The following is an 11,042-nucleotide window of genomic DNA, read 5'->3' on the forward strand; positions in this document are numbered from 1 at the left end:
GTGAATTGAATTTTAACATTTTCGAACTTATTGTCTTGTGATAATTTACATTGACACGTTGAATTATGATAATTTTAAAAATTGGGTAACTAACAGCTTCTCTTCTTAACTTTCATTTATTTTGTCTTCGATAATTACAGCATTCTTATAGTTCATTGATGTAGAAGAATATACTTTTCTTTATTGAGTGTGATTGTCTTTGATAAGATAATAAGTCAGGAATAATATTGGTCATAATTTACATTATGACCGGTCTAGGTTATATAATTCAAATGTTAAAATACAATTTGACTGTAATTTGGAGGACTTTAGATATTGAAATTGCTATTTGACTCAAGAAATGTTTGATGTAGATTTGAAAGCAACCGTGTAATAATTTCGTAGTGATGAAGATATTTTGAAATTGAAATAATTATTACTTCAAATGATTTGAAAATTGATATCATTTGATGATAAGTTTTAGTTGTACCAAAATCAGCCCCAAAAATCATATATCTTTTATCACCAATCAAACAAAATTAGTGAAGCTATTAGCAACTAGTGTATATTGCAAGTGAATCTTCAACCAAGAACACACAACAACAACAAAAAAAATAATACGATAAAGGGAACCCTTCAATGAGTTGTTTGTAGAATGGATATAATGTGTGTACAATACGCACTTCTCTTCTCTTGATTTTCATACATAATTATGTGGTTGATATTTTTTTATAGAAATAATTTCATATATACCCTTACAAACATTAAAAATATCAATTTCCTTTTAGATTAATAAGTTTTATGTTTGAACCATGAAGAGTAACCAAGATGCCTTATGTTATTGTAAAATTAACCCTAAGTCTGTGCACTAATCCTACCAGATCCCTAAATTTGCATGCCTGTATTTAACTATGTATCACTTATATTGAAGGTTTAAGGGGATAATTATATATTGTACATGGACTAATGCAGTCACCAAAGTGATTACTGAGGTATCATAAGAAGTTATGTACTGAAAGGAGTTATCGAATTAACTCGTCTAATGTTGTAAAGCTAGCTAAGGGTGTACACTCACCAAAATGAAATTAACAACTTTGCTACTTCCTTATGTCAATGATGATAGGATAATGTAAATGCCACCATAAGTTATAAACCAAGAATCTATAGCTCATTACTACTGATATGTAGGTATGTTTGTTCTCTAACGAATGTATCATAAGATATAGAAGGTGAAAGTGTACGTGTCGGTTTTAAACGCTTCTCGCGATGCTATTTTCAATTACACGAAGCCCAGATTCTGCAGCAATCACTGCTATACAACTGCAACCCACAAGGAAAAAGAAAAGGATAATCTCAGTGACCCGTTGTAACAGAAGTCTTGTTATGATACATCAAGTGATGGGTGGCCCGTTCCGTTCAGCTATGAACAGGTCAATTCAGGTAATATTATATCAAAATCACAAAGAAAGGAGAGAGAAACTAACGGTGTTTTAGTTATGATGCCATGACACGCAACACCGTCAATGCTGTTGAGAAGATTTGCTACTTCAGCTGCATGAAAAATGAAACATCCTTTATATTATTTTCTGAAGCACATTAACTGACATCACAGAGAATTAAGTGGTGCTACCAAGGTTTGGTATAGGAGATGTAAATATAACATCAAGAATATTATGTCCTTCTTTTGTCACTAGTGGAAAGTTGCCTCCCGTAGGATCTGCGTGCCCTATAGACGGTCTTCTCCATACCTTCATATACAAAACTATGTATGAGTTATATACATATATAAATGCATGCATGCATACATATATGTTTGTGCCTGTGTGCGAACAGTACCTCTGCATCACCTACAAAGAGATCATCGATCTCTTCTGCAGTGTCCATCCAGCTGACCTGGAATTTGAGTTTTAAGCATAAGCATTATACTACAGATTTAAACAAATTGATTTTCCATCATTATTAGTGACTAAAACTTACAGATTTAACTAAAACAGGAATTGAACCCCCTACAGCCGTTATGTACTGTTTCTCTTTGACCATTATAACAAGATTCTCTGTCACATCTAATATTTTCTGTACAATAATAAACCAAGAACAAAATAAATATATGGAAGAGTAGAAGGTTATTCTTTTTATAAAAGGAAAAAGTAAGACAAAAATAAAAAGAAACTGACCTTCTCTTCGATGATAGACTCATCTCCCTGAAGCCTCTTACGGCCAATGACTATATTTAGGCTTCCTTCTTCCATTATGTCAGCATCATTGAATGCAAAATCAATCTAGAAACAAGTCAACAGATTATACTTATGACTCATCATTGAGAAAGCTATATTATTCACTGTAGCATCTAAGGAAAGCTGATTACTAATAAGCAAAGATCTTCCATCATGTATTGTGCTGCATATTTTGACTCAAAATCTCCATAAAAGAAAGATCTTATCAAGGCTTAGAGCTCTAAAAAGAATGAAACTTTATAATCAGTTACGGTTTATCTAGTTACAAACACTTATGTAACATCATTCTTTTGGCTCAATGATTAAATATATTCTTCTTTTAATCTTCTGAATCATGTTCACTTTCTTACTCACTATCTTATGATGTATAACTAAAATGCAATGGAGTATGCAGAACTATATCAATACAGGAATGTTAATTTTGTTCCATATGGCTTTAGATATGAAACCTAGTTAAAAAGCAATCAGCAGCAACAGAGTAAATGGATACTCGGATCACACTTGCGTACTATCTTGGTACTGTTGCAGAGGTACTCCTGCCTTCTCTGCTTCACTTGCAATCCGGTCCGAACTGCATCAATAATCACAACATAAACACAAATATGCTAACATTGTAGCGCCCCATAATTCAAATGATGCACTCACGTGGGAATTCCAACTATGTCGTTGAGTAGGCCGACACGAAGCTTGTGACCCAAATACTCGATTGCGAAAGATGAGGCGACACCTGACCCTAGTCCAACCACCATGCCACTTTGCAGATATGTATCCACCTAATAGAAATAGTTACAAACTTAATAAACTACTATCAAAAACACTAGGAAGAAAATCTGGTTAAATTATAAATTCCTAAGGTTTGAAATCAGTAACTACGGAAAACATCTTTGAAATGAAGGAGTTACCGTGTGTTTAGCAGCATCAAAGAGCACAACATTGGTGGTGTAATTAAAGCAGGAGCGAGTGGTTAGAGGTCTGTAATTGAGGTTGCTTCTACTTAGGGTTTTCAGGTTTTGAAATTGGAAATTGAGATAGGAGGAACAACCGCCATGCTTATCTCCATACAGCCAACACCAGACATATATAACCCCCCCATTATTTTTATTTATTATTTATCAACTTAAAAATCATTTTTATTTCATTTCACAAACTCAAATATAAGTCAACTTTGTAGTGTTTTTACAAGTTAATAAGTTTTGGGTTCTCAAATACAAGGTTGAATGTGATTTGTAACAAGCTTCAACTTTTTACGTGTGTTGTTTTTTATCTATATCGTTTTTTTGGTTAATTTTGATCGTATTGAATTGGAGCATCAATATATAGGAAATGTGTAGCAGAAAGACGGATCCAAATTTGAAAACCTATGAGTATATATATGTAGATGCATAAGGAAGGGGAACATTAAACGTGATACATCAACAATGTTTTATCATATTGAGGTGGCTGAAGAGGAGTCTACCTTATTTTATAAGTTGGCGGTTATTTTTTATCATCATTAATTGACCAATCATATATGGCATACTTTATGTAGAATTCTGAAAAACTCGTCAAAGTAAAAGTTGGTATGAGAATGGAAACAATGGAATATATAGTCAAGTAAAAACAATTTCTATCTCATGTCCTATTCTATACATATCGTAGGATATTTATAGTAGGAAAAGGAACCTTCACACCCCCCCCCCCCCACCCGCACACGCACAAAAAAAAAGGTCTTTATAGCGGCTTCCTTTCTTCTCTATTGGTGGCAATTATATACATTCCTTTTGCCTGTTTACCACGTGTTTTCACTAGTCCCCTTCTTTATAACAATTTTATTCCATCTAGAGTATAAACCATCTACCCTCTAATACATTGTAAGGTATCATGCGTCTTCACTCTTTATCCTCCATAATCATATTATGCAGTATAATACATGCATATAGGAGGTCGTTTATAACTTTGTAGCTCCAGGCCCTTACAAGAACTCATATGATCAGCGTTTTCCTAACATTTTGAGAAACCCATGTTTGGTTGAATTTGCTTCTATAACCATTGGATGTCACTAGGTTTTGGCCTTATCAAATATTGTTATGAAATAACTTCAATAACAGATCTACATAGGCCTCCAGTCGTCAAGAATGAGGCGTCCACGGATGCCACTAGGGCGACACTCTCCCAACGCTCACAGACGAGTATGATTCAATAAATTAAAAATCTGAGTGCAAACCGAAATAAAAGTTGAGACCATTTTCATTCTATGATGACATGTTTCAGCATAGAAGTATAGCTATTCAATACTTAACTCACAACAGACTTATGATGGCATCACTATTACAACAAAGAAATACAAAATACATATCACAAGGAAAACTAAATAACTGTAGAAAGTTAGAAACAATAAGCAAACTACCATATATCTGCCTTGGTAAATTATCACCTAACTAGAAGCCACTTTTGGTGATTTAAAATCATTATTCTTCATCATAGTCTTCATCATCCTCATCCAACCTCGAGTTGACTCGTGCAAGAAGTGGGTCAACAGCCATCCTGTCGATTTCTGAAACCGACCACCCAGGATACTCACTGTTAGCAACCTCGCTAGCTTCTGCAGCTGGCGGCGGCGGCAGTGGTGGTTGTGATGGCAGTGCTGCACGGCCATCTGCAGTATCATGCCCTTTATCTATATTCCCATCAAAACTGCCATTTAGATCAATGTTGACTGCAGTTTTGCTTTTGATGAACTCTGATTGGTTGTCCAGCGACTCCTGTGGGCGCAGGATTTCCTTGCTGATATTATGAACAGATAATGTTGAAGATTCTGATTCTGGTTCAATCACGGGAAAATCTCGATCTACAGATATTCTGCCTCTGCCCCGACCTCTTCCCCTACCTCGACCTCGACCTCTGCCTCTGCTGCTTGTGGGTCCCGCTTCACTCTGTGTCAAACACTATGGAATTTATTATGTCAATTTACGTTTTTCATTTTTTATATAGTAACGTCATTTTAGTCATTGTAGAAAAAGAGATATTTTTACGTCTGTTAGCGTCAAGGACCAAACCTGTTACGTCTGAGTGAACAGTGAGAACTAAAGGCATAATTTCCAAAAAGTTTGTACCAAAAACTGTAAAAGAAAGACCACATCAGATAAAAAAATAAAAAAATCATTACCACTCGGATTCTCTTTGATTCTTCGTCATTTCCATTCAATTCATCAGCAGCAACTTTCCTAGAACAAAAAGATTATATTTTTTTGCATTTCTTAATAAAGGAAATTCCACATAATAACAAGAATCAAACTCAATTCATGAATCTTACTTTCTTTTTAACATGGTATGATCATCAGCAGCTTCCGAGTGGCCATAATCAGGGACCTTGCTGACAACTTCTTTCAGAAAATCAAACATATTATAGCTTTGAACACAGTGCTTCCTAAAAAGAGATATAAATCCATTAATGTATTTAACTAAGACTTTTCACACCAAGTCAAAGATTATGACTTACAAATGCAGTGAGTTAACCTTCTTTGCTCCTCTATGAGCAGTGATACTATATGTACGGTCACAAAGATCTTGCAAGAACAGTTCCAATGCTTTTGCTGCATAAATAATTAATGCATTAATAATTATTATACGTACAAATACAGTATATTATTACAATAGCAATTTATACGTAAACGTGTCGAAATTGCACATCTACCTAAAAGGTTAAAAACTCACAAACTAAAACCGGCACGGCCATGGCAATCTTCCCGACATCCTCATCAGCTTGCATTATCTTTTTTATCCGAACCTGCAAAGACATATATAAATTATAAATGTCACTTTAAGTGATTCAGATCTTATATATTTTTAATGCATTAAACATATAAAATTTATAATCTTAACTAATACCAAAAACCCTAAAATGTCAAAATCTGAAGTTGAAAACACCAGATTCAAATGAAATCTGACGAATTTTACTCCAAGAATATTCGATCTGAAACATGTATTATAGGATCATAACAGACCAGAACTCAATTACTGATTTGAATTTAAAAAAAAAAAGTTTGAAGTAAAAAGTCAAAATCATGGTTAGGGTACACAATGAAGCTGCCTGATAACATTAGAATAATTACGACAACAATTTCGCGACAGAATATACGAACTAGAGGAAGCTGATCATGTAAAGTTGGATCAAAATTGGAAGCTTACAGCAGGGAAACGGGTATCGAGCTTTTTCTTCATGGCTTCAGAAAACCAGTGAGTTGACTCGGCTTATTCAGTTATAATCTTAGGTGGCTGCATTCTTGAGTGTTTTTATGTAAGAATTTGGAAAAGAAAATAAGAAAGTTTTTTTTTTTTATTTTTGAGTTTTTTCATTAAAAGAAAAAAAAGATAATGGAAAGAAAAGTTATGTATTTTTTTCTCTAAAACTTTCCAGCCAAGTATGGTCTGATTCTGAAGATTAGTTTATAGTAATGTACAAAATTACTAATTTACCCTATCTTTTCCTTCCTATCTAACTTAATAATAAGGACATGATTGTAAAGTTACAATTTTTTCCCTATCTTTTCCTTCCTATCTAACTCAATAATGTAATTAACAATTGTTTTTCTATTCTTTTATTTTAACTCGAGAATGTTTTTTAAATATATAATTTCTTTTCCTTTCTTCCCCTATCCAATATTATTATTTCTTTTCCTTGTATTTTAAACCCAAAAATGCAATGTAAAAGAAGGGAGAAAAAAATAAGAAGAGTGAGAGGGATTTGTGGACACATGAAAAACCCTCTTAAAAAATTCTAAAAAATTAATAAAAAAATCATAACTCAAAATATAAATAAAAAATTAAAAAAACAAAAATGTTTCCCTCATCATCCTCGTTCCAAAAAAAACCACCCCGAAAAGACACAATGTAGAGACAAAATATACAATGACGAAAATGAACAAAGACACAATAAATCGCAAAACATAACACAATGCCGAACAAAATATAACACAATGTTGACTAATATAACACAATATCAAGGAAAAAAAGACATAATGTCAAGAAAAAAAGACACAATCAATGAGGAAAATAAACACAAAGCACAATGGTCTTTTTCACTCAACATTGTATCTTTTTCGTGTGTTTTTTTTTAGAACGAGGAAGACGGTGGAAACATTTTTGTGTTTTTATTTTTTTTGTTTTTTTATATTTTGGGTTATGAATTTTTATTTATTTATTTTTAATTTTTAAGGATTTTTTTGTGTGACACAAAAAAACCCTTATTACTTATTAATTTATTAAAAAGTTATAAGGAGTTAAAATAAAGAATCCTAAACACCCAAAGTTGTACAAATGTCACTAAACAAATCACATAAAATAATTATATTTTTAAAAAATCTATTGATTTTTACCTTTTTGACAAAAGTTACACCATGACATTAAAAAACAACCAATAAAATAGGACATCTGGGCCCAAATTTTAAAAGCACTTTTTGGTGTTATATTACTTTAGGTTAATCTTTTTAGGCATATTATTATTTGGTAGTCCGTCGTGTTGTGATCTTGAAAACATGATTTTCACGAAAATAGGCTAAAAGGTATTATTTGTGTTATATTACCATTTTTTTATTGATCGTTTTACAGATTTTGATGTAAAATATGCTTTTAGCACGCTAAACCTCAAAGTTTACTTTACAACAAATTTGATTTCGCTATAGGAAATGTATAATTATTGATTGGTGGAAAGCTAGCTAGGGAGACATATGTCCGGACCCAAACGAATCCGAGTCATCTCCCACAACTTGGGTTGCAAACCATCCATGGCCACGGGCCACTTGCACAAATGGCATACCCGAGGACCGCCATTGACAGATAAATCGTACTTGGGGACTACATAATCAAATAGGAATGTTGTGCATGGTAGGCGCTCCCAGAACTAGGGGCCCATAAGTCTGACCGACTATCACCACCACTAACGGTTTTCACGTGGTTGTCAAAGGAAATATCCTACATGGCGATTTCCGACCAATGACTTCCATCACCCCGACTATAAATAGGAGGAGCATCCTCTTCAGGTATCATCTTCTTCCATACGCTCACTCTCGTCTCTCATTACTCGCACATAGCACATATTGATTCTCATGTTGGAGGGTAATTACAGCACATGATACCACTATGTAAAACCAAACACATAGTCATAGGGGCATATTTAGGTAGGATATAAGGGTAAGCCAGGCTACCCCTCAACTTCATTGAAGAAGTGCATATATTTAAGGTTTTTAGCGTTCTTAGGAAACCATTAGGTATCAACAATTTAATAACATCAAACAAACAATGAGGGACTAATAATCCCAAGAGTCCATGATAGCCCTGCTCAGCGAAAACAAAAGACCCCCCGAGTCGTTCCTAGCACCGTTCAGTGAAAACAAAAGCCCACGAGTCGCTGCTAGCCTCGTTCTGTGAAAACAGAAGTGACCCTTTTCAAACGAACAAATGAAGACCGATATGAGTAAAAGAAGACTAGAACGAGGGACTCACCTCCTTAATCATCCACGACTCAATGATAGCCCCGTTCAATGAAAACAAAAGCCCATGAGTTGCTGCTAGCCTCGTTCAATGAAAACAAAAGCGATACTTTTCAAATGAACAAATGAAAGCCCAAACGAACAAATGAATGCTACATCGAGTAAAGTAATACTAGAATGAGAGACTCGTCTCCTGTAAGACCCCGAACCCGGTAGCCCTACTTTAGCGTCGGATTTACTCATAAACACAGTTCTTCAAATCAGAGTTTATTAAAACTTTTCGCGGAATATAAAACATCAATCATTTGTTACAAAACATTAAATCTTTTCTTTGATACCATAACACAAAACTTTATATTTAAAACATCTTTACTTCTTTCTTCAGATGCCAGCCGTTCAATCCATGCCGTGTGTCATCCTCATGCTAGCTCTGTAATCAGCTCACCTGCGTGCATACTAAAAGTCAGCTACGCTGAGTGAGTTCTAGTTAATCGAATCGCCATACAATACATACACATACATACATATCCGTAGATACATATTCATACTTCACTAGTTACCCTTCTGTTCTACATACATACTTGCTACCATACATACATACATATCTACAATCACTAACCTCAGTCTACCGAGAGTACGTTCATAGTTCACCGTCTATACCTGTACTCAAGGTCGTGAACACGTACAAGGTTCGCAGTCCTTACCTATGTTCACCATTTATGGTACGTACAAGGTTCGCAGTCCTTCCCTATACCATAATACATCCACAACACGTACAAGGTTCGCAGTCCTTCCCTATGTTGCAACCTAACTCATAGCACGTACGAGGTTCGCAGTCCTCCCCTATGCTACAAATACAGCACGTATAAGGTTCACAGCCCTTTCCTATGCTGACATACATTCACAACACGTACAAGGTTCGCAGTCCTTCCCTATGTTGCAACCTAACTCATAGCACGTACGAGGTTCGCAGTCCTCCCCTATACTACAAATACAGCACGTATAAGGTTCACAGCCCTTTCCTATGCTGACATACATCCACAACACGTACAAGGTTCGCAGTCGTTCCCTATGTTGCAACCTAACTCATAGCACGTACGAGATTCGCAGTCCTCCCCTATGCTACAAATACAGCACGTATAAGGTTCACAGCCCTTTCCTATGCTGACATACATTCACAACACGTACAAGGTTCGCAGTCCTTCCCTATGTTGCAACCTAACTCATAGCACGTACGAGGTTCGCAGTCCTCCCTTATGCTACAAATACAGCACGTATAAGGTTCACAGCCCTTTCCTATGCTGACATACATCCACAACACGTACAAGGTTCGCAGTCCTTCCCTATGTTGCAACCTAACTCATAGCACGTACGAGGTTCGCAGTCCTCCCCTATGCTACAAATACAGCACGTATAAGGTTCACAGCCCTTTCCTATGCTGACATACATCCACAACACGTACAAGGTTCGCAGTCCTTCCCTATGTTGCAACCTAACTCATAGCACGTACGAGGTTCGCAGTCCTCCCCTATGCTACAAAACCAGCACGTATAAGGTTCACAGCCCTTTCCTATGCTGACACCTATCTACATTTACATCTATCATCTACATCACGTATAAGGCTCGCAGTCCTTAACTACGCCATCACCTGCCGAGTCTAAGTCCGACAGAAGCTAGAGGGATTTGCCATCCTAACTTACCAGGTCGAATATAGAACTCACATGCCATTCGTGTACCTATACACACATACTTACATTATAACATAAGAACACTCTAGGCATTCTTTACCTCATTCATTTTACAACCATACCCCTTGTCGACACGTGCAATATCCGAAGATCGTTCACTCCCCGACAAGTATTCATTTGAAACATTCGTACATCTTCCATATATAATGTTCGTACCTTCATTTATAACCTGACAGTACGCGCAATATCCGAAGATCGTTCGCGTACCGACAAGCAATCATTCCTACCTATCACATATATCACATATGACATACACTTATCACTTAGGATAAATGTATTAACAACACATCGAGTATGCACACAGCCCCGAAAACATAACAAGGAATGGGGCTAGAAACTCACCTGAACTCTGCTTCTTTCTTCTGATAGCTGTAAATCCTTTCTTTAACTGAGCTCGGCTAACTGTACAAGTTACACGTATCAATACTCGTCTGACCTAATCTGGTGGCCTAGTATTAGCTTACTTTAACTTATCGCTTTATAATTTATTTTCTAATCAAACTTGGCTTTAGGCGAAGTTAACTCTTAGGCGAACTTGGCTTCAGGCGAAGTTAAACCTTAGGCGAACTTGGCTTCAGGCGAAGTTAAACCTTAGGCGAACTTGGCTTCAGGCG

General features: G+C 35.7%; 2 protein-coding genes across 2 annotated transcripts; both read right to left on the reverse strand.

Moving 5' to 3' along the window:
- Window positions 1–1,053: 1,053 nt before the first annotated feature.
- Window positions 1,054–4,214, reverse strand: LOC143625052 (putative ribose-5-phosphate isomerase 4, chloroplastic). The gene is made up of 10 exons (XM_077095513.1): window positions 4,211–4,214; window positions 3,116–3,267; window positions 2,859–2,986; window positions 2,715–2,784; window positions 2,154–2,258; window positions 1,957–2,052; window positions 1,816–1,872; window positions 1,610–1,727; window positions 1,464–1,530; window positions 1,054–1,299 (listed from the first exon to the last, which is right to left on the reverse strand). The coding sequence occupies exons 1-10, from the start codon at window positions 4,212–4,214 to the stop codon at window positions 1,230–1,232; spliced, it is 867 nt and encodes a 288-aa protein (XP_076951628.1). The 3' UTR covers window positions 1,054–1,229.
- A 283-nt stretch (window positions 4,215–4,497) lies between these two features.
- On the reverse strand, window positions 4,498–6,442 carry LOC143625148 (uncharacterized). Its single transcript, XM_077095587.1, has 6 exons — window positions 6,381–6,442; window positions 5,907–5,979; window positions 5,692–5,785; window positions 5,506–5,619; window positions 5,359–5,416; window positions 4,498–5,125 (listed from the first exon to the last, which is right to left on the reverse strand). The coding sequence occupies exons 1-6, from the start codon at window positions 6,411–6,413 to the stop codon at window positions 4,661–4,663; spliced, it is 837 nt and encodes a 278-aa protein (XP_076951702.1). The 5' UTR covers window positions 6,414–6,442; the 3' UTR covers window positions 4,498–4,660.
- Window positions 6,443–11,042: the final 4,600 nt, after the last annotated feature.

Source organism: Bidens hawaiensis, unplaced genomic scaffold (assembly GCF_021521415.1).
Source record: "Bidens hawaiensis isolate Kalapana, Puna unplaced genomic scaffold, B.hawaiensis_p1.1 tig00004020_1, whole genome shotgun sequence".
Classification (NCBI taxonomy): domain Eukaryota; kingdom Viridiplantae; phylum Streptophyta; class Magnoliopsida; order Asterales; family Asteraceae; genus Bidens; species Bidens hawaiensis.